At 44.2% G+C, this 26,661-nt stretch overlaps 1 protein-coding gene across 1 annotated transcript in view; it reads right to left on the bottom strand.

Annotated features, from left to right (window-relative positions):
• The window catches only part of DOCK9 (dedicator of cytokinesis 9), a 309,382-nt gene that overhangs the window by 59,842 nt on the left and 222,879 nt on the right, over positions 1 to 26,661 (bottom strand). Inside the window, exons 38-41 of the mRNA XM_045009174.1 lie at positions 26,347 to 26,483; positions 9,235 to 9,350; positions 7,575 to 7,712; positions 6,838 to 7,020 (exon numbers count right to left, since the gene is read on the bottom strand). Coding sequence (XP_044865109.1) covers positions 6,838 to 7,020; positions 7,575 to 7,712; positions 9,235 to 9,350; positions 26,347 to 26,483 — 574 coding nt within the window. The remainder of the gene's footprint in view (positions 1 to 6,837; positions 7,021 to 7,574; positions 7,713 to 9,234; positions 9,351 to 26,346; positions 26,484 to 26,661) is intronic.

The following is a 26,661-nucleotide window of genomic DNA, read 5'->3' as shown; positions in this document are numbered from 1 at the left end:
TGGGTATGCATACGTTCCATGACCCAGGAGCTGGAGAATTCTTTCAAGCAGTTTTTGCTGGTTGGCACCTAACTCCGTTCTCCCTGTGCTCCGAACTGAAGGCATAAGGAGTAGGGTGGACCAACTGCCTCTCCAGTTCCTTCTCTATTGTGAATCCTGATGTGATCCGAAGGAGAGGGAAAGGAGAGTGGGTAGTGGGATAAAGATAGGGACCACACATTTCAAAGAACTCGTTACAATAAGGTAAGCAACTTTTCTTTCTTCTTTGAGTGTTGGTCCTGTGTGTATTCTATTGTTGCTGACTGACAAGCAGTACTCAGAGGAAAAGAGTGCCAAGATGCAGGTGGTATAGTGCTTGGAGAACCACTGTCCTAAAGAAAATGTCAACAGAGGAGTCTTGGATCAAGGCATAATATCTTGTCAATGTGTGGATTGAACTCCATAAAGCTGCCCTGCAAATCTCAAGCAGGGGCACTCCTTGAAGCAATGCTACTGAGTATGTCTGTGCCCTCATAGAGTGAGTCCTTGTCCATGTGGGCGAGGAAGTTGTTAACTGATAACAGAGTAGGACACAGCCAGAGATCCACTTAGAGATTTTCTGAGAGGATAAAGTTTGTCCTCAAACTCATTCTGCTATGGCAATGAACAGTCTAGGTGACTTTCTGATCAGTTTCATTCTTAGCAGGCAAAATGCCAATGCTCATCGCATGTTGAGGGAATAAAGTCTCCTCTCCTGGCTATAAGCATAGGGGTTCAAGAAAAACACAGGTTAGTGCATTGACTGGTTTACATGAATTTCTAAACAATCTTAGGAGTGAACTTTGGGTATAGCTGGAGTGAGACTTTGTCCTCATGGAATACTGTGTTTTGTGGATTGGCCAACAGGGTCCCAAGTTCACCTATCTGACCTTCACTGACAGGTGAGATATGGAACATGTAGTTAGTGGTTCAAAGGGTGACTTAGGTGGTGCCCGGTGAATGAACAAGAAGTCCTTTAGTCAGGACAAAATATTGTTTTCTTGCCCTCTTGGGGATAGGGGCACAGGTAACCAGAGTGTGCCATATAGCTCTTGTCCATTCTAGTATGCCTTCATTTACCTGGAGTGTAATCTGACTGGATCTTGTAGGCTGTAGGATATCCCAGACGCTTGAGTTGAAAATCCTGGACTTCCTTTAAGGAGATTTGGAGCTCTTCTGCTACTCTCCATAACAGGTCTTGAGATTGTCTATGACTGTTTGGGGGAAACAGTGAGGCTGGAGCAACCACTTCATTTGGTGATGAGGATGATACCCAGTTAGTGCCAGTGGTACCAGCTGATCTCGTTAGTCTTTCTCCTTCCATGGGCTCAAGGGAAGGTTCTCGTTGACACCTTGGAGGAGAGGGGTGGTAAAATTCCCTGTTGGATTGCACAGATTCCAGGTACCATGCATAAGGGCCCCATGCACCCCAAAAAGGCCAATGTGAGGGATCAAAAGTCCCTCTCTCTCTCTCGGCATTGGGTACACCAGTCCTGAGGAGGAGGTCCCTGTTAGTCTGGCCAAGGCTGGTTCAAGGAAGCTCTCAATCTTCTGTCTGGGCGTATCTCTTTAGGCGGAGATGAAGCTGGTTCCCCCAGTACATCCAATTCTCCAGACAATGAAAAGGTTGGATCTGGCTCCACCTGTGATGCTGTTGGGAAAACCATGACAAGTGGATGGGATAGGAGAGAGACTTCTTCCGGAGTCCTTGATTCCCACTGGTGGTAGAGTCTCCCTGGTTAAGACTGACCCTAATAACAAGGGAGACTGTTTCCCTCGCAACACGAGTGGTCCCTCCACCTGGAAGTGGCCCACCAGTTCTTCTGAAGGTGGGGAACTCCCCAAGTGGACCTAATCACGACTCGGCAGAACCAGCAATGCCCCCAGTTCTGCTCTGGGGGATCCTAGGGAAGGGCGCTATCTGCAATGCCTTTCTCCTGTCCTGGTCAGGCCGGCTTCTCTACACCTTTCCCCCGTACCCCCTAATCAGCAGGGTCCTGAGGAAGCTAAAGTTGGACAAGGCCCGGGTCCTCCAGATTGCCCTAGCATGGGCCAGGCAGCATTGGTATGGTACCCTCGCGGGCCTGACAGTAGCTCCGCCGTGGCCGTTACTGCTTCATCTGGACCTGCTCTCTCAGGACCAGGGCCGCCTCCTCCACCCCAACCTTGCGGCTCTTCACCTCACGGCGTGGCTGCTCAGTGGTTAGGTGGAGAGGAACAGACGTGCTCGGACCAGGTTCAGCGCGTCGTCCTCAAAAGTAGATGGTCTTCCATTCACCATGCTTATTTGGCGAAGTGGTCCCAATTTTCTAGGTGGGCGGCGGACCAGGGCGTCTCCCCGGTGACCGCCCTGATCCAGCTTATCCTTGATTACCTCCCTCCACTGGAGGACCCAGGACCCTCGTCAATCAGGGTGCACCTGGCAGCCATATCGGCCTTCCATCGGCCGGTGCAAGGGCACACGATATTTTCCCATGCTATGACTGGCCGGTTTCTTAGGGGTTTGGACTGTCTTTTTCCGTATTCTAGACCCCTAGTCCCACAGTGGGACCTAAACCTGGAGTTGGCTCATCCTATGGGGCCCCAGTTTGAACCACTGGCCACGTGCTCCTGGGTCTCACCTTTTGTGGAAGGTGGCCTTCCTGGTTGCAATAACATCGGCCAGGCGAGTCTTGGAGCTCAGGGCCATGACCTCCGAGCCGCCGTATATGGTCTTTCATAAGGACAAGGTCCAGCTCCGCCCACACCCCACATTCCTCCTGAAGGTGGTCTACCACATGGGTCAGGACATTTTTCTACTGGTCCTCTGCCCCAAGCCTCATGCGTCCAGGGAGGAGCACCGTCTCCACACGTGTGATGTGCGACAAGCTCTGGCTTTCTACCTCGAGTGGACTAAGCCATTCAGAAAGTCCTCGCAACTATTCGTCGCCTCAACTGAGCACGTTAGGGGCCAGCCGATTTCTACTCAGAAGCTGTCCAATTGGATCACTTTGTGCATCCATTCCTGTTATGAACTGGTGGGTGTTCCCTCGCCACCCATTGTGAGGGCACACTTGACTCTGGCACAGGCCTCATCGGCTACCTTTGTAGCTCCCATCCAGGACATTTGTAGGGCCGCCATGTGGTCTTCGGTTCTCACGTTCACCTCGCACTATGCGATCATCCCCCAGACCAGGGACCAGCGACCCCCAACCTCCAACAGATATAGCTTGGAATCACCTATTGTGGAATACACATGAGCAATCACTCGAAGGAGAAAAGACAGTTACCTTTTCCATAACTGGTGTTCTTCAAGATGCGTTGCTCGTGTCTATTCCACATCCCACCCTCCTTCCCCTCTGTTGGAATTGTCTGGCAAGAAGGAACTGAGGGTGGGGGGAGTGCACAGCTCCCCTTACACAGCGCCAGGCAGGCGCCACTCCAGGGGCCACGGGAGGGAGGGTGCTCCCCCCTATGGGTACTGCTAGGGGAAAAACTTCTGGCACCGGTGCTCGGGGCGAGCACGCACACCTATTGTGGAATACACATGAGCAATCACTCGAAGAAGAAACATGAGTTTCTCTGTGGCAGTGGTTGTCTCAGACTTAAATGAAGCAGGGGCAGGAGAAAGAGTTTTTGAAACTTGGTATTCTGGTCATAATCTAAGTCCTGTGCTGGAAGACCGGGACTTTCGCTGGAGTAGGGATTTTAACACTAACTAGGGAACTATCAAAACCCTAACAATAAAAAAACTAAGAACAATATGTAATTTTGAATAATTACAGGAAGCACAGAAAGGATCAGTTTTGGGCACTGGCGGATTCCAGCTCAGGCCTTGTGGCAGTAAGAAGAAACTGGAGAGGCAGCTGGGTCCAATCTTCCTGTTATACTCTTGATGCAGAGCATGAGAGTAAGGGGGCAGGTGTTGACCAGCAGATACTGCTTGTAAGAATTCTCTGGACTCAGGTGCATGGAGCGCACGCGTACCCACAGTAGAATACATATAAGGACCAGCATTCAATGAGCAACGGTAGAATCCTCTGGTCTAGAAACAGACCTATGTAGACCACAGAAACAGCAGAAACTCTCAGTGCCTTGGTCCCAAACTACATAAGCCCCAGAACTGTAACACAGTCCCAGACTGCTGCTTCTCTGCCACCACACACAGCTTCTACAAGCAGCTCTGTTGGTGGCAGCCCTCCTTCCTTCCTTCTTATAACCCAACAGTCAGCCTCGAGACAGAGGATTCTGCTGTATATAGGTGTGACATTATCTGATTAAAATATGACCATGTAGATCATTGTTGCTACCACCGTTATATAATTGCAACAAATCTTGTGCAAAGTGTGTCAAGTAAGGTGTCTATGGAAAGGTTATGATTTGCTGAATATGATTGTGCTATTTTTATGTATGTATCATTTTTGTATCTAAAGTTACTAATATTAACTATCTACCAGTATTTCAAATGTTTGCTCATGTGGTAACATCCACAAGGTAGTTAGCCTGCACATCTTGAAGGGACTATTCAAGTTAAATGGCTCATCAAGGAACACTAAACTCACAATGGACCATGGGAGACACCTATCTACACTTAATGGACTTTCCTGTGATGGCCTCTACTATGACTAAGTGAATCATGCATGGACATGTGACTTGCCCATATGATTCCAAACATCATTTTGTTACCTGTAATTTTCCATAGTGAGAACAATGGGAAGAAGCTATATAAGGCCCTGGAAACATCTCCATTTTGCCTCTTTCCTGCTCAAACCACTGGATTATGGATTTATACTAATGGGAGCATTCTAACCAAGGGACTGACAAATTATGACATGACATTTTCTAGCAACAACAATTAGACAGCCCAGTGTTTTATTGCTATTTTACTACAGTAAACAGATTTGCATTGCTACCTTTACATCAAATTATTTGGTTGTAAGCTGGAACTTTTCTGGAAGATTTTTGCCTCACAAAGGTGACAGAAGAATTGTGTGATATGCATACATTATGCTCACATGAGATGAACCTGCATGTCAATAACTGCACAAACCTAGAGCTTAGGTCACCCAAGCAGAGAAGTGGATTCTTTTAATACTGTTTCAAAGCTCTTAGTTTGGAGGATTGATGTTGAAGAGAAGAGAAAAAGAAGGGGAGACCTAGGAAGATGACAGGTTGATTATGTTTTGGGCCTGTCGGCCTTCAGATATAAATTTATCAGACTAAGTTATTTTAACATCATGACACTGCAGCCCATATTCTTCATAGTTGTTATGATTATGATGTAATTATGACATGATTATGATGCATTTTGTATAAGATGGGCCATGTGAGGTGTCATTGGAAAAGTTATGATTTGCTAAATATGATTATCCTATTTGTGTGCATGTATCATCTTTCTATCTGAAGTTATAAATATTGACTATGCATCTGTATTCCAAATGGGCTTACTCTGAGTAACATCCACAGCTAGCCTTTCAGGTACAACAATGAAGAAGCTAGACAGGGCTGAAGGCCCATCAGTGAAGACAATGGACTATGAAAGGGTTTAGCCTTCCTGTAAATGTTTCAGCTGGCCTGTAAGTAATGGCTGCTATGAATCAGCAAGGGCATTTGACCAGACCACATGATACTGAACTCCATTTTGGGTACCTGTATTTTTCCAGAAACTGGGCTGGGAACTGAATTTGGAACAAAGGGTTCCCGCCATATGGTAAAACTGTACAAGGTGGAGTGTGACACCATCTAGGGGCCTCACACCCCACACAAGAGAACTCCTGGAAAATTGAGGAACAAAGACTGAATTGGGGGAATTGTTGGTCCCAGGCTAAAGGGATTTCAAGCCTGCATATGGAAACCTGGTGGACTGCTTGTATCATAAGCCAGGGTGAGAAATTGCTAATTAATATCCAATCTAGCTAGTATCTTAGGCTTAGTTTGTGGTTTTGTTTATTTGCTAGGTAGTCTGCTTTGATCTGTTTGCTATCACTTATAATAACTTAAAATCTATCTTTTTGCAGTTCATAAACTTGTTTTTTGTTTTATCTAAACCAGTGTGCCTTTGAGTGAAGTGTCTGGGGAAAAATCTCAGCTTGGTTAACACAGACTTGTTGCATATTCCTCTCCACATCCAGGGAGGGGCAAACCAAGTAATAAATCCATACTGGTCGGAGTTTTGACCAGAGCAAGATGATACAGCTCTGGGGTCTTAGGCTGGGGTGCTGGGGATTATCTTGGCTGTAGCCTCTCTATTGTTGATTCATGCAGTGGCTGGTCAGAGCCTGCATGTAACTGCAGCTGGGTGTGTCCCTGCCTGTGAGAATGCTGGTGGGAGTGTAGGACCGGGAGCAGGCTGCAGCTAGCTTATCACAGCAGCGCAGTGTGAGCGGGAGCCCCGGCTGGTGAGTCAAAGGGCTTGGTGGTACCCCAGTTCTAGGTAGCACCCCAGGGTGACAACCCGTCACAAACATGATCTTTTACAGCTGTTTTCGCAATTACCAAAAAAACCCACACAGAGCTGCTTTACCACTAATATCTCTTCTTGCCTCGCCTACATAACTCCCCCCCCAAATAATTGAGATATAAACAACTCAATATTAGTTCAAAAACAGTTAACCATATTAATTAGAAATGCACATAATTTATATTTCACAGTTTTTCAACTGTTCCCCCCCACTCGACAGAGATAGTCAACTGAGGGTCAGTTTTAAAAATATACGATACAACCCAAAGATTTTACACATGAAAAGAGAACACAGCTTATTATACAACAATTTTTAAGCTTAGAAGAGCAATAGATCTTAAAGTCATGAAAGCGAATGATAAGCAAATAATTATACTAACTTGCAGATGTGTCCTTACAAAAGACTTCTTCCCTGTGTAATCAAAGTTATTTCTCATTAAGAAATACAGCAGTTGTGAAGCTTCAGTACGAATTGAGCTCAGTTTGGAATTACAGCATTTCAAAATTTCATAACACAATGCAGCACACATGTCAGCTCTACCTTCATAAAATGCAGAGGGAAACTGAGGAAAGAATGAATCAGAGAAAAATTATCTGTCAAGGCTAACGTCAGTAAAATAAACAAATGTTCAGAGAAAACAATTCCAACATCCCGAGGACGGTGCAGTCATCAAACAATACATTATAGATTCATAAAGAAAAAAATAACGCTAGTCACACTTCATGACTTTTTGATAGAAGTCAGTGGATAAAAGGAATGCAGAAAAAATAATATATGGATTTTAGTAAAGTATGATATAGTGTCATAAAATTGTACTTGAAAAAGTATTTCAAATTGATTTATTCTATGTAACTGTTAATATTCAAAGTAGCAATGGAGACATAACAAAAGATAAACAATAAAACAAATGTACTGCGTTAATTCTAGAGGAAACAGGTATGTAAGATGGGTTGCGGAATTATGATCTGCAATGCTACAGTTTTTTTCCTTTTAAATCCAATTTCAATTTGAGAAATAAGATATTATATTACTTGTATAACTGGATACAAATCACTGTGGTAAGTATAAAAAAGACAAATAATTGGAGATTAATATTTTTATTTTAGAATGACTTACCTTAAAAATTAGTGTCCTTAAAGCAATGAAGACAGTTTTCAATGCTGTTTCAGACTGATTTTTTTGAAGGAAGCAGAGGTACACATCAAAAACCTTTTTCATCAGTGGATTATGTCCATGATCAGTCAGTAGTTGGTTCTTAAAATTGATATGGACAATTTAGGGTTTTCTTAATGCTCAATCAAGAATGTATATAAATTGTGCAACAAAACAAAAACAAACAACTTAGCTTCAGCTACATCTCAAGGATGCTATTAAAAAAACCCTCTCACATATAGTACTACTGAAGTGTATTAAAAACTACAAGCAAATCTAAACAGTTAATACTCCAATACCTTTAGTAATCTTAATCTATAGCCAAAGTGATTAATCCAGGGCTGGTGCAACCATTTAGGTGACCTAGATGGTCGTCTAGGGTGCTAGGATTTGGGGGGCAGCATTTTCTTTGGCAGCGACGGCCAGATCTTCGGCCACCCCGGTCGCCGCTGGCATTTAGGCGGAGGGAGCTGGGGCAGGAGAGCGTGGGGAGGGCCACCTGCAGCAAGTAAGGGGGGGGCGGCACGCAGGGAACTCCGCACCCCATCTTACCCCTGCTCCGCCTCCTCCCCGAGCACGCCATGGCTGCTTCACTTCTCCCGCCTCCCAGGCTTGCGGCGCCTAAGCTGATTGGCGCCACAAGCCTGGGAGGTGGGAGAAGTGAAGCAGCGACTGCGTGCTCGGGGAGGAGGCGGGGCAGGGGTGAGCTGGGGCAGGGGGTGCCTCAGGGCGGAGGGTGGGGAGCTGCTGCAAGGGGGGCAACTCAGGGCGGAGGAGGGGAGCTGCTGCGGGGGGGGCACCTCAGGGCGGGGGCTTGGGGACGGGGGAGGGCGCAAGGTGGAAGTTTCGCCTAGGGCGCGAAACATCCTTGCACCGGCCCTGGATGAATCCATAACAGAATTATAACATGATAGTACACATATGTTACTGAGGTCTTACATACTTAATTGGTAACTCAAATATGAAGAGGGTGGGCACAAAAACACAACAGAAACCAAGCAACCAAAACTAGTAAGCCCTTTAGTGCAGCGTTTCTTTATCAGTCCCATAAAACCCTTAAATGACAGCTATGTCAAAAGACTAAAAAGACAGTGACCTTTATGCAATGGGTTTGGAGAGGGAAAAGATAGAGGAGGAAGAAAAGGACCCTATGGAATGGTACTGACCAATAAGAAGTCTTGCTCACTTTACCCTGCTTATTCTTCCCCTCAGAGGGTGTAAAAATAAACTAAGACGATGCATCATTTAAACTGATCTGTTTACTAGCAATTTTCTATTTTTGAGTTTAAAACATTTAAGGTCCAGTTCTATAGTCCTTCATCAGGCAAAACTCACGCTGACTTCAGTGGAAGTTACTAGAGAAACTGCAGGATTGAATGACAACTAGTTGAGTTCAAAGCATACTATTAATACTAGCAAATGAGACTTTATTATACTTTCAACAGTAAAGGTTACTAGCTATTGAATGGCACGATTATGAATTACTTGCTTTGTGCAGTTTTAATACAGATGTTGTTAGTAGCATAGGTCAATATGAGAACTTCTTTTTTAGTAGTTTTCTAGAGAATAATTATTTTAAATGCCAAAAATCAAATAATCTATCAAAACTGTGTTAAGAACAAACCTTAAATGCCATTGTGAATAAAGATAAAGTATCCAGAGTGGTAAGGCAAACTTCAGTGGCAATGTTTGCTTCAAGTAAGGACTGGTGAAGAACATCTGCATCTGAATGGCCATAGCCTGTAGAAATTTCAAATGAATTGTTGGTTTATATTTATGATACATAATTAAACACAAATATTTTAAAACTAATGTTGCTAAATCATGTAGCCAAAAATTATGAGACTTTCTGCATTAGAGGAAATTTAAGAAAAATAAGGACTTTGACAGAGGTTTACATTAAACAGTTGATAATATTTTATATGTCATGCATCCGACGAAGTGGGTATTCACCCACGAAAGCTCATGCTCCAAACGTCTGTTAGTCTATAAGGTGCCACAGGACTCTTTGCTGCTTTTACAGATCCAGACTAACACGGCTACCCCTCTGATATTTAATATGTAGTTTTTTTTCACTTTTCCAACCGTGGGACAATTATATGTGCGTTCAGTATTTGGTATTCAAATAATTTAATTAACATAATCACACATTGAAGTGCAAAGGTAAAGTCTTAAAATAGCAGCATTAAACATATTTAAAATAATGGACTTAAATAACTGGTAATACTATGTTAATATATTCAAAAACAAAAAGGACATGGATAGATGGAATTAAGGTTGAGAACAAATATCAGTAAATTAGGGTAAAATTAAGGATACTGCAATTATCTCAAACCCAAGCATTATAAACCCTAAAAATTCAGAGTTAAGGTTAAATGTAAAAGAAATACAAACATGTTGAAGCATCAAAATGCACAACAGTGCACCCATATAACCCTTACTGTGCCCTGTAGTGACACCATGCAATAATCATATGTTTATGATTCTGGATATTATTTTGTCATGGTAAAATTATAAATTACTGCGGAAAAAATAAATAATTTCACGTTATGGTCAGGGTAACCTTGTGGCCCTTCTGCTACACAATAACAGTTTGTTAGTTCACTTTGTTCTAGTCTGCTTTGAAATGGGACTAGATTAACACAAACTAACAAACTGTTAATGTGTGGCATATGGGTCCATGTAAATGGCAAAATTTCACGGTTACTGTGACATAATCTTATCCTTATGATAAACATAATTTAATGCTTGTGTCTCAGATTAACTGACTTTTAAAAGGAACATTAGATTGCAACCTTCTCACCCACTGGTGTCACTGTAGGGCAGACTTATGGTTGTTTGGGTCTCCCACTCGTTCTAACTTTCAGGGTCAGATCACATGCATGTTCTGGCTGCTTTTAGCCAATATGGAGCAGCCAGAGCATACTGACCTGTTACAGTAAATTTACAGATGCTTTGCATCATGAAAGCAGCAGAAAGCAGAGTATACACTTGTTTGTCCTTTCCACCTGCCGACAAAATTTATTTTGGATTCAGCGAAAGTGCTGTAATTTTAAGAAAGATGTATTACATTCTGCAGACATAAAGAAGCTGAATTTCAATTTTATGTCCAAAACTCAACTGAACCTCAATTATGGGGCTACACAGTAACCAGATTTTAAAATATGTCAAACATAAACTGGCTGTGGGACCATGATATTAAGAAGGCATCCGACAGAGACCTGAAACACTGATCTCCTCCCGAGAACAAGATGCTATATTTCCTTTCGGCTTCAGCACCTCCCACAATTCTGGGCTATTCCCCTCCTGTCTGAAGTTTCTGGAGGTGGTTCAAAACTGTGCCAGCCATGCCCCTTTCTCCTGACTGCCAGATGATTCATTCCAAAGCTGTGAAAAACTCTTGGAAAATGATTAGTAACAATAATTTCTGGGATAACTAATTAACTATGGACAATAGGCCACTGCCTACATGGTAACTATACAAATAAAATGCTGATCCTTGGCTGTGAAGCCATCCAGGGTGGGTAGAACTGTGGGAGATGCTACTAGCAGAAAGGAAATTATCAGGTAAGAAATTCTCCATTCTGCAGCCCAGCATCTCCCACAATTCTGATATGTATGGGAAGTAGCAAGCCATGAATAGGAGAAGGAAGAGATAGAAAAGTGAACAGAAGAAACAGGAGACACACCCCTCCCTCGCCACCCTTTCTGGAACTGCTCAAATGGGCAGGTTATGTCTGGACCACTGCCTGCAGTACCTGCCTGCCAAAGGATGCCTCTGCAGAGACAGAAAGTCCACCTTATAGTGTCTGATAGAGGCATTAGTTAATGAAAATGTGGCTACTCTGCAGTTCTGTGCACTGGAAGCACTCGCTCTTTCAGCCTGTGAGGTTGCCATGGATCTTGTAGAATGCCCCTTGATTGCTTCTGGAACAAGTGTGCCAGATAGCTTGTACACCTCAGCAATGCAGTCTGATTAATCTAGTAAGAGGCAGCTTGGATACACTAAAGCCTTTGGTACCTCAGGATGAAAGGAAATGAACAGGGAGCCAGATCTTGTGAATTCTGCACGCTTGACATAAGTCTTGAGTGCTCTTCTGACTTCTAGTGTGTCACTGCTTCTTCATCAGGTGCTGTGGCCATAGGTGGACTGAAGGAAGTCATAGTCTCAAAGAATGGGTGGTTATGGCTTTTAAATACCAGTGGTAGGTTCCACTTAGGGAAAATTGGTCTGACTGCTGGTCTGGTCAGTCTGATTGCTCTGAGAAATCTGGATACCTGATGGTTCTGCCAAGGAATCTGAGGATCCTGTGAGTACCACACTACTTAGGGCTGATATCTGGCTAGCGATGGTGCTGGGCTGAAAGCCCTTATTCGCACTTTCCTGAAGGAAGTCCAGGGGGGCCAGAATCCCCAGGATCTCTTGGATTTGCATTATGCTCTTTGAACCATCAACTGAACTTGGTCCATATGGAGTAGATTTTTAGTGTGGAAATTCTCTTGGATGAGAGCAAAGTTCTGATCACTTTGGAAGGTGGGCCGAGTGAGGCTAATTCTAACAATAGCCAGGCTGTCAGTTGAAGATGATTCATAGATTCATAGACTCTAGGACTGAAAGGGACCTTGAGAGGTCATCGAGTCCAGTCCCCTGCCCTCATGGCAGGACCAAATACTGTCTAGACCATCCCTGACAGACATTTATCTAATCTACTCTTAAATATCTCCAGAGATGAAGATTCCACAACCTCCCTAGGCAGTTTATTCCAATGTTTAACCACCCTGACAGTTAGGAACTTTTTCCTAATGTCCAACCTAAACCTCCCTTGCTGCAGTTTAAGCCCATTGCTTCTTGTTCTATCCTTAGAGGCTAAGACGAACAAGTTTTCTCCCACCTCCTTATGACACCCTTTTAGATACCTGAAATCTGTTATGTCCCCTCTCAGTCTTCTCTTTTCCAAACTAAACAAACCCAATTCTTTCAGCCTTCCTTCATAGGTCATGTTCTCTAGACCTTTAATCATTCTTGTTGCTCTTCTCTGGACCCTCTCCAATTTCTCCACATCTTTCTTGAAATGCGGTGCCCAGAACTGGACACAATACTCCAGCTGAGGCCTGACCAGCGCAGCGTAAAGCAGAAAAATGACTTCTCGTGTCTTGCTCACAACACACCTGTTCACGTTTGCATCCCAGAATCATGTTTGCTTTTTTTGCAATGATGTAGGTCTATGTGGAGGAACAGGTCTTGGAAAAAAGGTGTCTGGTCTCTTCAGAAGCTGCAACAATTTTTCTAGCTTCAATTTTACCAGAAGAGGTCAGAAAGGAGCCCAAACATTTGCGAGATGAGAGTGACGACTTTCTGGTTTAGTCGACTTTGCATCTTCTGAGTCAGTCTGTCTTTATGTTCAGCTCTCCTTTTGTGTGTATCACCTTCTGGGAAGGGAGAATCTTGTCTGCCCATCCTATTGTCTCCATCGCTTCTGCCCGCACAGCTACACTCCTTGTTCCCCCTTGATCGTTTATGTATGCAACCATGGCTGTCTGGTTGGATCAAGATGTGATTGCCCTCTAGAAAGACCTGGCATTCAGTAGAGGTAGTCTGACAGCTGTGAGCTCCAAAGGCTTCATGCTGTGGTTCCTTTCCCCGGAGCTTCAGATATCTTATATTGTTCTGGATCCCAGAAGTGATCCCTATCCTTTCAGAATGGTGTCTGTTGTGAGAACCTGCTGGACCGGAAAAAATATGGAACGACCCCTGCGGAGATTCTCTAGGACTGTCCATCATCTTAGGGGATCCAGCACCTGGCTGGGAACAAGTACCTGGTCTTGCATTCACTCCAGGGAATGGTCCCATACTTTCAGAAGAAAGGCTTGGAGATGCCTGATAGAAGACCTTGCCCATGGGGAGACCCGTGTAGGCCTAATGGCTAGAGACACTGAGCCACGGTTGGTCCATGCATTTGTCCAGCATGGATATCAAATCCTGGTTCTTCTGGAATCTGTCTAGTGGTGGGTAGATTTCAATCACCAAAGTGTCTATTTCCAATCCCAGGTGAATTACATTTGTTAACAGGACCAGAGAGCTTTTCTTGGTGTTATTGCGAAGCCACGCCCTTGAAAGTGATCCAGCATCTGGGTTGTGGCACTGCATGTTGCAGCTTGTGAGCTATGCCTTGCTGTGACTACAGTCAACTAGTTAAGGCTCTGGTAAAAAGAAGGTGGATAAGAAGGAAGAGTCTTTGTCATACTAAATATTTTATTGGTTTGTAGTAAAATTCATCTAGGTTTCCTTGAAGCTTCTGCTCCAAATGTTTTCTCCCTGCCAAGTTAAGAGTCCCTTCTTGGATACCACTGGGTGTTGCCTGCACCTAATAGATTTCTTTGCTGGCTTTGACAGAGAGCAGAGGACTCTCTGCAGTCTTGGCTACTAAGTTCCCTAATAACTCCTCACCTGTAAGTTTGGATGCACAAGATATCTGTTTGGGATGACTGATGACTATTCATGGATGTAACATGACATCCTTGTAGCCACCAAGTTGGAATCCATTGCTCGTCACATATTACCTCAAGGAAGTTGATGAAGACAGGACCCAAGATGTCTCACTCTAAACAAGAATCACATCGCCAGAAGATGAACCACTAGCTGACCACAAAGTAGATTTTTTACTAAACATATGAAAAACTTTTAGTATGAACAGCTGCAAGCTGAGGCTTTGACACTGCTGTGCAACGTGTCATCACTCTTATGTTCTATGTGGTCTTGGAAGGAAGTCTCCTTCTGAAGTTGTGACTATGCTTTTCACTGGTGGAGCTACTGCTGTACCAACCTTAGGCTCCCAAATTTTATGAAATTTCTTTGTATTAACATTTTAGTTTAGCATTTGGTTTAATTAGGTATTTTCATTTGGATCCTATGATGTCCTCAAAGGAGGGATCAACAGGAAAACACGTATCATAATGATGCTTGAAAGGAAAGATATTTTATTAATATTAAGAAGTTCCTTGCAGGCCACTGACTGGTATCCTGTCCTGGAAAAGTTCTATAGTTTTTTTTTTTAAATGCGTGGTAGTTTTTCCCCTAGCTGTTTACAGCTGTTTACAGTACACTATTCATTCTGGTCTGGGAACCACACATCAGAGGAAGAGTACTGGTACATATACCTCGATTGTAAAAACAGTTTGTTAGCTGTTCCTTGGAGCCTGAAATGCTGCCTCTGCCTGCTCCCCCAGACAGGCTAGTAAGTAAGTAAGTACTGGAGGAGCAACCTAGCACCACAAGTGGAGCTTTTTGAACATGGGAACAGGGTCGCCCAGAGGGGGGGGAAGTGGGGCAATTTACCCCAGGCCCCGGGCCCAGCAGGGGCCCCCAAGAGAGTTTTTTGGGGCCCCTGGAGTGGGGTCCTTCACTCACTCCGGGGCCCCCGGAAAACTCTCGCGGGGCCCGGGCCCCCGGAGCTTCTTCACTCCCGGTCTTCGCTGGCGGGGGGCCCTTCCTCTCCGGGATAGAAGGACCCCCCCAGCCGCCGAATTACAGCCGAAGCGGGGCCCCCCGCCGGAGTGCAGCCGAGTCTTCGGCGGCGGGGGGGTCCTTCTGTTCCGGGACCCGCCACCGAAGTGCCCCGAAGACCCGCAGTGGGGGCTGCACTTCGGTGGCGGGTCCCGCTTCGGAGGTAATTTGGCGGAGGGGGGTCCCTGCCGTGGGTCTTTGGGGCACTTTGGCGGTGGGTCCCGGAACGGAAGGACCCCCCACCGCCGACTTACCGCCAAAGCGGGACCCCCCGCCGCCGAAGACCCCGGACCCCTGGAATCCTCTGGGCGGCCCTGCATGGGAATGGACTTCACACTTACCATTTGGTAATCCCATAAAGGTGCAGCTTCATGGGAAGTGGAATCTTCCAATGCGTCTGTTCTGCCTGAACTGCTTAAGGTTTTAATGTGGAGCAAGTCTGTGAACAGGGGAGGGGTGGTGAGAGAGAACTCTTTTCCATCTTTCAGAGTCTGAGTCCCTTTTCCTAGGGGAGCAAGGGTTTATGGCTGATAATTACTATTATTATTTGGCATATGCAATCCGGTCAAGCCAAGCCACAGAGTTCTTATCAAGGATGTCCAATGCACGAAGACTTCCAGAAAGCTAAGTCATTTTGCAGTCCTCAACTACGTGTGTCATGGTTTTTGGCTGCCCACATTGACATAGTGGACAGTTTCTAAAACACCACTGAAATTCCACTGCAGCACAAATTTCATATCCAGTACGAAACTGGTTCAGAAGGCTCCACTGCCTTTGCAATAAATCAAACCTGTCTTGATGATGAGTGGCGTCTGAGTCAAGATAATTATTTGTCATGTTCTCTGAGAACCATGAAGCTCGCCATGTGTCCGTTACCATAAATCCCTCACACAATTAACTTATCCACAACAGGCAATGTAACAGTTCATGACCACGTGGTGGATTAAACAAGTCTTTAATTAACGGGAGATGTGGCATATCACACAGTTTTGTCACAAGCTTTGCTATGCTTTCCTCTTTATGAGCATTGGGCGGAGCAATATTGTGGAGAACCAGTAACCATGGTGGAGGAGTAGATTAAAGTGTATGACTGATGATCAGATGGCACAATTTCCATTCTGCTACTTCCTGAAGTCTGAGCCCCTTTCCCTGGCAGAGCTAGGGATTCTTGGGCTGATAGTAGAAAAGGCACAATTTCCATTAGGCTGCAGCTTGAGGCAGGGCTGCACAGCAAGGAGGAACAGGCTTCTCTGCATGCCCACACAGGATGTGAGAGGGATGGTGAGCATAGTATAGAGCATTGTGATGGAGCCTCTGTGTATGAGAAACACCAGCAAAAACTGCCTTGGGGGAGAAGGCAAAGGAGAAGGGGTTTAACTCTTAATTTTCACCCCACTTGTTTATTAACAATAGTAATCACTGCCTTCTGAAGGACACACTTGCTTTTGCCTTTTTAGGAACCAGAGACTCTGGGTTTTGCACGACTTACCCCAGAGTATCATGAGAATCGACTGATTCATGGTGTGAGGAAGGGAAGTGGTGTAGCAGTCCTGCTTCTCTCCTAGAACCCGCTGTAAGACTTGTGAGGTGAGAAGCAGCCCAGAAAGGGTCTTATCTTTATGATCCTTTGTTGCCCCAGGACTTACCTCCTGGGTCAGCTGGATGAAATCCTCCTCGTCCTCAGGGCTTCTCCCTGTTCTACTCTGTGTCTCCAGGTCAGGTTTTTCTGTGGTGAAGATGCAGTTACTTGGGAGGGGTTGGGGCCCCAACATACTTAACCAACTCAGAGCTCCGGGCCCTGACAGAGATAGTGTAGGCTGGCTGGGTACAGGCAATGCATTTTTATATTCTGCCAAGCCTGAGAAAATTGCCTCATATACAAAGCACCTTTTGGATTTTGCTGGTGCTTGTGTGGCTCTTCTGCCATGTTTGAAAGGTGGAAGGAGACACTGCAGCAGAGGCGTCAGGTGGTTGGGACCACTGCACTGCTCAGATCCTGGATCAGGAAGAGGTGAGAAGGCTTGACAATAAATATAAACACTTGAAGTGCCTGAAAAGAGGTTAAAAGTAAAATATCTAAAAGAAAAGGATAGGTGTGAATCAAACCACCACTTGACTGCTGCTGTGGAGGCAGAAGCTCTGGCCACAAGCAGAAGAAAGGGGTGTTGCTAGCACAAGCCGTACTGCAACTCTGAACAGCTCCGGAAACTGAAGATGGGACAGGAATAGCCCATATGTATAAGAATTGTAGGACATGCTGGGCTGCAGAAAGGACATGCTGAGGAATCCTCACCAATGTGTCTACATGATGTCTTTTTACCATGAAAATGGACTTCAGACAGCCTTACATACAGTGAAGATGAAGTCTGACATGAGGACTGATGAATATACATGATGGCATGTGTCCCAGAACTCAAACATTATCTTCCTGATATCTGAGGATTGTTCAGTAATTGAGTACGTTGTGTCACTGTCTCCAATCTGGACTCATGTAAATAAGCTGATGATGTGTGGAGTCCGGCAGAGCATCTACACATTCAATCTTTGATAATGGGATCAGTTGAGATTTTTCCCGGTTTACTCTAAACCCTAGATTGGTGAGTAGTGGGAGAGTGTAATGAACGTTCTCTCAGACTTGATGAGAGGAATCATGAATCAACCAATCATCGTGGTAAGAATAAACTCAAATATTTTGCTTGCTTAGAAATGCTGCAAGAACTGCCAGTTATTTTGTAAATATTCTTGGGGTTGTTTTGGAGCATGAGCTTTCGTGGGTGAATACCCACTTCGTCGGATGCAAGTAGTGGAAATTTCCAGGGGCAGGTATATATATGCAAGCAAGAAGCAAGCAAGAGATAATGAGGTTAGTTCAATCAGGGAGGATGAGGCCCTGTTCTAGCAGTTGAGGTGTGAAAACCAAGGGAGGAGAAACTGGTTTTGTAGTTGGCAACCCATTCACAGTCTTTGTTTAATCCTGAGCTGATAGTGTCAAATTTGCAGATGAACTAAAGCTCAGCAGTTTCTCTCTGAAGTCTGGTCCTGAAGTGTTTTTGCTGCAGGATGGCCACCTTAAGATCTGCTATTGTGTGGCCAGGGAGGTTGAAGTGTTCTCCTACAGGTTTTTGTATATTGCCATTCCTAATATCTGATTTGTGTCCATTTATCCTTTTCCGTAGAGACTGTCCAGTCTGGCCGATGTACATAGCAGAGGGGCATTGCTGGCATATGATGGCGTATATTACATTGGTGGACGTGCAGGTGAATGAACCGGTGATGGTGTGGCTGATCTGGTTAGGTCCTGTGATGGGTGTCGCTGGTGTAGATATGTGGGCAGAGTTGGCATCGAGGTTTGTTGCATGGATTGGTTCCTGAGCTAGAGTTACTATGGTGCGGTGTGCAGTTACTGGTGAGAATCTGCTTCAGGTTGGCAGGTTGTCTGTGGGCGAGGACTGGCCTGCCACCCAAGGCCTGTGAAAGTGTGGGATCATTGTCCAGGATGGGTTGTAGATCCCTGATGATGCGTTGGAGGGGTTTTAGCTGTATGTGATGGCCAGTGGAGTCCTGTTGGTTTCTTTCTTGGGTTTATCTTGCAGTAGGAGGCTTCTGGGTACACGTCTGGCTCTGTTGATCTGTTTCCTTATTTCTTTGTGCGGGTACTGTAGTTTTGAGAATGCTTGGTGGAGATTTTGTAGGTGTTAGTCTCTGTCTGAGGGGTTAGAGCAGATGCGGTTGTACCTCAGTGCTTGGCTGTAGACAATGGATCGTGTGGTGTGCCCGGGATGGAAGCTGGAGGCATGAAGATAGGCATAGCGGTTGGTTTTCGGTTTAGGGTGGTGGTAATGTGACCATCACTTATTTGCACCGTGGTGTCTAGGAAGTGGACCTCCCGTGTAGATTGGTCCAGGCTGAGGTTGATGGTGGGGTGGAAGCTGTATTCACCCACGAAAGCTCATGCTCCAAAGCGTCTGTTAGTCTATAAGGTGCCACAAGATTCTTTGCTGCTTTTACAGATCCAGACTAACACGGCTACCCCTCTGATACTTGGGGTTGTTGACATTCCAAATGAATTCTATACTGAAAATGTTGAAATCCCACTATAAAACTCAAGTATTTCCTGTGGGGGCCGCGGGTGAATGGAAATACATATCCTGCAGGTTGAGAGCTGTGAACCAATCTTGTGGATTTAGGGAAGGAATTATTGAGACTACAGTTACTGTGCTCAATTTTAATCTTCAAATGCATGTATGGAATCTTCTGAGATTCAGAATAGTCCTCCAATCCCTTTTTCTTTTTTTGGAATTAGAAAGAAATGAGGAAAAAAGGCCTTTCTCCTGAACTGGGGAGGAACCTCTTCTATGTCTCTGAAGGACAACAGACAATGAATTACTTGTAGAAACTTCTTGTGAAAGGAGTCTCTGAAAGAGGATAGGGATGGGTGGGTTGTGGGCAGGAGTAGTCTGGAACTAAACAGAGTAATCAGTCAAGATAATCTCAAGGACCGATTGGGTCTGCTGAAATATTGTTTCAGGTTTCCCAAGAAAAAATGTGCTCTAAAAGGGGTAAGAAAAGAAAAAAATATTCATAACAGTTAGTTCGGAGCTCTCGACATGACCATCAGACTTGCTCCCTGTTGGCTGGCAATGGTTATGAAGAAGTAGGCATAGAGGAAACACTGTTTCTTCTTAGCAGGATCAGAAGACTTGTGTTAGGCATACTGAAAGGGTTGAGACAGCTACCTTCAGTGAGACTGTATGCGGTGTTGTTTTTTTCCATCTGAGAAGGTAGGCTCCCAACAATCTTAAAGTTGTATTAGTCTTTTAGGGTATGTAAGGTGTTTTAAAGGTCAATAGCACTGACTCCTTCAAGAGTAAATCCTCATAGTGTTCTGAATCTCATGCAGGACACCCGAAGATTGTAGCCAAGACACTCACCTCATTGTTACAGCACTCACCACTAAACACACTGCAGTGCTTGCTGCGTGCATTGCAGCTGGTAGTATGGTTCTGGAAACTAACTATCCCTCATTAATCAGAGATTGCAATTATTTTCTGGACTCCTGTGGTACCATATCAAGGAACTCAGAGACCCTATTCCAGCAGAGGTCATCATATTTTGCAAGAAAAGCTTGATAATTTGAGATTCTCATTTGAAGACTGGCTGAGGAATAGCTCTTCCTTCCTAGTAAGTCCAGCTGCTTAAACTCCTTTTCTTTTGACGTAAACATATGGAGCTGCTGTGATTACAAGAGAACCTGGTGCAGGATCCACAGAAAAGTAGTCAAACCCTGATAATGGGACCTGGTATCTCTTCTATTTCTTTTATGATATAGCAGGTATAATGGCCAGTGTTTGCCATAAGAGCTGAGCTGGTTCCAGGAGAGTGTCGTTAATTGGCACTGACCGTCTTTTTGGTAGCAGTGTGTAATAGGTCTAGAAGCTTGTGAGATTTTTCACTCACCACTTCCACCTGGATCTCTAGAGTCTCTACTAGCTCTCAGAGGCTCCTGAGATGTCTTGTAGTCATCTTGTGGTGATGATGAAGACGGTCAGACAAAGATGATGACAGTACAGCAGGAGTGATGAGACTGTCCTTCCTCAGAAGTGTGGATTTGCTGTTAACGGAGAAACTTAAGGCTGGTGTTATGCATGAGATGTAGACGACTTAGCTGGAGAAGGTGATTGTGTTCTAGAATGTGTAAACATAAACTGAGGACAGCATGAAGCCCAATATGGCCATGAATATGGACCAGATGCAAACTGTGTAGGAGACCAAGAAGTTGATACCAGGATGAGTGTGTATCTCTGTGCTCCCTATGCTTACGATAATGAGCTTGAGCCCTAGTGTCTCTATCAGATGAAAAGCAGGCTGGAGAATGTGATGGCGAACCCTCTCTAATCTCATTTGAGGAAGATGAGGAAAAAGTAGTCCTCTCACATAGGGTGAGCTGACTTGATGGGAATCCTCATGTTGGGATACCATTAAAAGCAACTAAATAGAGGCCCTAAAATTGAGACACTCCTCAAAATGCAACATGGGAAAATTTCTAATGAAGTTTTTTGTAATGTTTTACAAACCAAACTGGACTTTGAAGGAAAAAGGCTGTTGAAAACACATGTTTTAAGAAAATAAGAAACACTGACAGAAATGGGTCATCATGTTTTCCATAACTTCCCTCCACCCCACAAAATAGATTAAGAGGGTATGTTGATATACACATACTGAATATAACATTAAAATATAAAAATGAAGAATTGCTAATGGTAAAATTAAAAGCTTTGATAACTATATTTTAATGATTTGTAACTAAGGATAGTGAATGAGTTTAGATGAGGTAACATGTAGGGCAAGACCTTGCTGGTGTAAGTGTGATTTTGCCAATTCTTTTACATAGAATTGCTGATCTGCTTAAAGTGATGTTATTTCTGACAGAACAAAGATAAAATGTTATGCTTGAAGTTTTGAGGTCAAAACACACAAACAAAAACAAGAAGCAGCCTTTTACTGTGAAAACCCAGGGACAGTGTACAAAACAACATAAAACCTGTACAGACAGCAAAGAAATACACAAGTTGGATAAACTGAAACTTGCACATGAGTATGGGTTACATAAAAAACCAAATGCGTGATGTGCTAAAAGCTGATTGGAGAAAGGTTAAGTAGGCTGGAGTTTGGGAATGTACAGAAGACCTAAGTGAACAAGGCCCAAATTGGAGAAACACTGGACCAGAAACAGAAGGGCTGGGACTGAAGGACCACACCAGAAAATCAGAGGAGGTGATGACCACCACTGCAGGCAGAAGAACTTCCTGCTGTGCTGGAATGCAGTAACTTGGGCTCCTTTACCTATTTCATCTCAACTGCTATTATCATCTAGAACAGGGGTCCCCAACCTTTTCAGGACCAGGGACCGGTCGGGAGCGCTCGTCCCGCGGCTCAGCTGGACCGCCCGCAGGCGTGCCTGCGGGAGGTCCATCGGCTCCGGTTGAGCTGCCGCAGGCATGACTGCGGACGGTTCGCTGGTCGCGCGGCTCAGCTGGACCGCCCGCAGGCACGCCTGCGGCAGCTCAACCGGAGCCGATGGACCTCCCGCAGGCGTGCCTGCGGGCGGTCCAGCTGAGCCGCGCGACCAGCGAACCATCCGCAGTCATGCCTGCGGCAGCTCAACCGGAGCCCCGGGAGCAGCGGACCTCCCGCAGGCATGACTGCGGAGGGAACGCTCGTCCCGCGGCTCGGGTAGACCTCCCGCAGGCACGCCTGCGGGAGGTCCACTGGGTCGGTTCGCGGCCCAGTTTCTAAGAGGCCGCGGACCGGTACCGGGCCGCGGACCGGGGGTTGGGGACCCCTGATCTAGAATATATATTCAGATCCTATAAGTGACAATAATTTTGTCTGAAATTGTACAATGAAGGCAAAAATTGAGTAAAAATTGGGTGCATTTGTGACACAGTTTCCCCCAACACCAGAATCCCTTACCACACTTGAAGAATCTCCCTATATTGATCCTTTAGTGATAAAAGGATTTTAACTGACTGTGCTAACAATGGAAATTAAGGGAAATCTGAGACCAGCAAATCCCCCAGTGCCGTTAATGTTGGTGCCTCTGTGGTTGGCATTGAAGGTTCCAGTTAAGAAGTCTTCAGTGCTGAATGATGAGGTACAGAAAATGTTGGTTCCCCAAAAGGGTGGTGCTGAGACTGCCTGTAGTATGGACAGCGCTGAGATTCTTAAGGCTTGCCTTGTTTGGGGCAAGCTAGGATGTGAAGAGGCTAGATCAAAACGCACTGTTAATGCACATTAGCAAGGTCTACATGGACAGTTAGTCCACGACTGGCTAGTATGGGGTCGATTCACACACCTGTTTGCTGCAAACTAACTGTTTCTGTTGATAAGCCCTTAGTGATAGTACTGTAGTCTCTGTATGGCTACTTACAGGAAGCTACTCTTTCAACAGTACTGGAGCATGTGTACTGGACAGTTTTAGGGCAACAGAGGTATCATGTTTACACTTAAGCTACCCTTAGTGGAAACTTTCTGAGGAACACCCCTCAATGCCAACTGGCAAGGGGGTTACAAAAATATCCTGATCCTCCAAAGACTATCAAGTGAGGTCTTAAATGAAAATTGGGGTCACACTGGTCATTAAAATTGCTGTGAAATTTTTATATATATACACACACACTAGGAGTTATGTATGTGTGCTAAAAAATATGCTCCTAAAATCTGTATTAAGGCAGAGTTGACAAAAAGGTTTCTGCCAGACAAAGGCTGTTTATTCATCCATCTCCCTTGGTCCACATGTAAATTAAACATTGTAAATTAACATAATGGGGAGTCATTTATATACAAAGTTGGAAGGGGATGTGAAGTCAGCAGGAAGGCAGCATACCAGAGAATATACTACAGGAGGTCATCCTGACTCTGAGGTACAAACAATGAACTTTGAGGAATATAAAAGACACCCCTTTATCCTGCACCTAGGAAATAATCCAGCAGTGCAATTACACTCATGAAAATGGGATCTCAACCAGGCTTGTTTGAAATGCTGCAAAGGACATTTGGGTGAGAAACTTGTTTAGATTGGAGGTTAGCCTGTTAAGTTTAGTCTCTAGGAATTGTGTTATGATTTTATTTTATATGTAACCCTTCTGTTTCCATTATCCTAACTCACTACCTCTTAAATCTTGATCTTTGATAAGAAACATATGATTGTTTCCACTATAAATATATCTCAGTGCTATGGTGTTATATAAGGCAGTGGTCCCCAACCTTTTCGTCTGGCAGGCACCAGACAAAGGACCATGGCGGCGGTCAAGCACCTGCCGAAATGCCGCCGAATTTCTGCGGCATTTTGGCAGCGACACCTCTCGATGATGTCGCTTATCGGCGGCAAGCAGCGTCATTGAGAGGTGTTGCCGCCGAAATGCCGCCGAAATTCCAGCAGCGACGCCTCTCGATGACGCCGCTTGTCAGTGGCAAGCGGCGTCATGGAGAGGCGTTGCCGCCAAAATGCTGCAGAAAATCGGCGGCATTTCGGCGGGTGCTCGACCGCCGGCCAGGACGTGGGTGCATTTAGGCACCACGTTGGGGACCCCTGATATAAGGAATTGATCCAGAGTTGAATCAACCAAACTGGTGTGTACAGCAGACCTGGTATTTCTGTGAATGTTCAGTGGATAAGGGGCTGGACATTACAGGGGAATGCTCTGAAGGGGCTCGGGGACTGGGATAACTTCCATGGCAAAGTAGGGGCTAGCATAGCCCAAAGATTGTTTGGGTGGCTAAAAAACTAAAGGTGTCAGGGAGCTGACACCCAGTTAACCACAAGCAAGTCTCCCTCTCGCTAGATGTAGAGGGGGTAAAACGGTGAAACTCAGTACTGAATGAGTCCTGCCAGATGATTTCAGAACAGGAGAATTTGCTGAAGGAATAGAAGAGGCAAGCACCATATTCAGAGAAGCTTCTGGTGAACTTTTGGAGGAAAAAGATTGTTCGAAAGGAGACCAATCTAGAGAACCTGGATCTCAGGTTGGTGTCAGATTTGTATAACAAGGAACAGTTTCAGCCTAGCCTCTCTTACTCTGAGTTTCTTTTAAAACAAGCAACAAATAGAATATTTGCTAGTAATATGTTCTATGCCTATGCAAACAAATGTTTACTGTGGCCATCATTAAATGATACGGCTGAAGAAATTTCTGGTTAGTCATGAAGACTGAAGAGCCAGTACTGGGTAACAGTGAAAAATATACAGAAGTTACCCAAATGAAATCTAACCTACAAAACGCATCCTAAATTAAATCCTACTACAAATACTGACTATATACAAAATTTACAATGGAAAAAAATAGCTAAAGTAAGGACACCACTAATTATTCTCTCTCTCAGACTAGGCTATGGTTAGAAGGAGTGGCGATGGTTAGCCTCGCCAAACAGAGGCAAACAGAGTTCAGGTATGGGCCAATGGGTACGCTGTTCAAAAGATTCTAATCTCTGGTGCTGGGGGCACATGCGTACCAAGAGAGGAATATATATAGACAATAACTTGTTGAGCTTTCAAATTTCTCTCATCTCTTGTTAATAAATCTCTTCTATTGCACTGGAAATGACTGAAAGATGGAAATCCACCAGCTAAAGAAGGTTCAGGGGTTGGGTAACACATTTGTTATTGTCTACAATACAGAACCAGCTTTCTCAAGTTCTCACAGGGATTACATGAGTCAATACTGCAGGATTGGATCAATTGTTGTCTTACATGAATAGCAATAAGCTAGAAGTTTTTGTGCACATGTAAGGGGCAGTTAGACAAGCTATGGGAATCAGATGTGCAAGAACAGTTTATGTATAGTTAACTTGAATAGTTTGTATAGTTTTACTGTACGGAATTCTGTCAAGTCAACACACTGCATGAATCAATGCTGTATTTTGTTAGGTTAGCTGACCAATTTCTTTGGTGCTTGAAACTGTAGGAAATTGAAAAATGACATGTCAAAAATATTCTGCATCTTTTATAATTTGAAATGTAAAAGCAGCATATTTAAAAAGACAATATACACAATTGTTTTCAATTAAAGCAGCCTTATACAAACTGACTTCAACCTTGTTAAGTCTTACCATTGTCTACAGAAATTCCAAGCACACTTGATATCTTTCTTACACTGAAAACACAGAAAAAGTCACTTCATTATTGCGAGATCTTTCACATCCACACAAACTAAATCATGGACTTTACATTCCTCATAGAAATTCTAAAATTTATATTTTCATCAGATGTCAGAACATGGAGACATGATCAACTAAGTGCATATTATAACATGTGGGCTATACTTTTTATAATGTGTCACAAGTGGGTGAAAAGAGAACTTTTAATAAAATCAACCCATATAGTTCAAAAGTAAGATATAAATCCTTTTCAAATGAGCACCACAAAATTTAAGTGTTTGTAATTTTAATCAATCCCAGATTTAAATGATTTAGAATATTTCATAACGAATAAATTGTCAAAGTACCACTTTAAAATATGTAATGCTATAGTTAACCATGTTCCACATTACGTCATCACTTAGTATTGATTGCTCTACCAGAAAGTGGGAACAGACCAGTGAACTAATTCCACTTAACTGTTTGATCTAGAACAATAATAAAGTCCATGAAGTGCTCTGGTGTGGGTCTGGGACCTGCCTCTGGTGTTGTGTTAGTGGATGAGGATGACAACTGTTATGGTGTAATGGAACTTACTGTGGTTAAAAGTGAGAGAGTTATCCAGGCTGCTCAGTTGCTGCAATCTGGCATGCATCATTCCTGTTCTGTTACGGGAAACAGGCAATGTCTGAGATTTTCGATCATGAACTATGGGTCCCAACCCCTCCTGGTTCCTGCAAGATGGGTGAAATGGGATAGAAGCAAAAGTTAGACATGTCAAACTGCAGCAAGACAGGGAGAGTTAGTTAAGCAGCTACAGCACAAAAAGTACTAACGAATGAATGGCTATGCAGCCTATTTGTTGTTTTATGTTAGCTAAAACAAAAATAGGCATTTTTAAAAAGCATCATA

Source organism: Mauremys mutica, chromosome 1, assembly GCF_020497125.1.
Source record: "Mauremys mutica isolate MM-2020 ecotype Southern chromosome 1, ASM2049712v1, whole genome shotgun sequence".
NCBI lineage: Eukaryota > Metazoa > Chordata > Testudines > Geoemydidae > Mauremys > Mauremys mutica.
The sequence above is the reverse complement of the archived record's forward strand: the minus strand, read 5'-3'. Positions and strand labels throughout refer to the sequence as shown.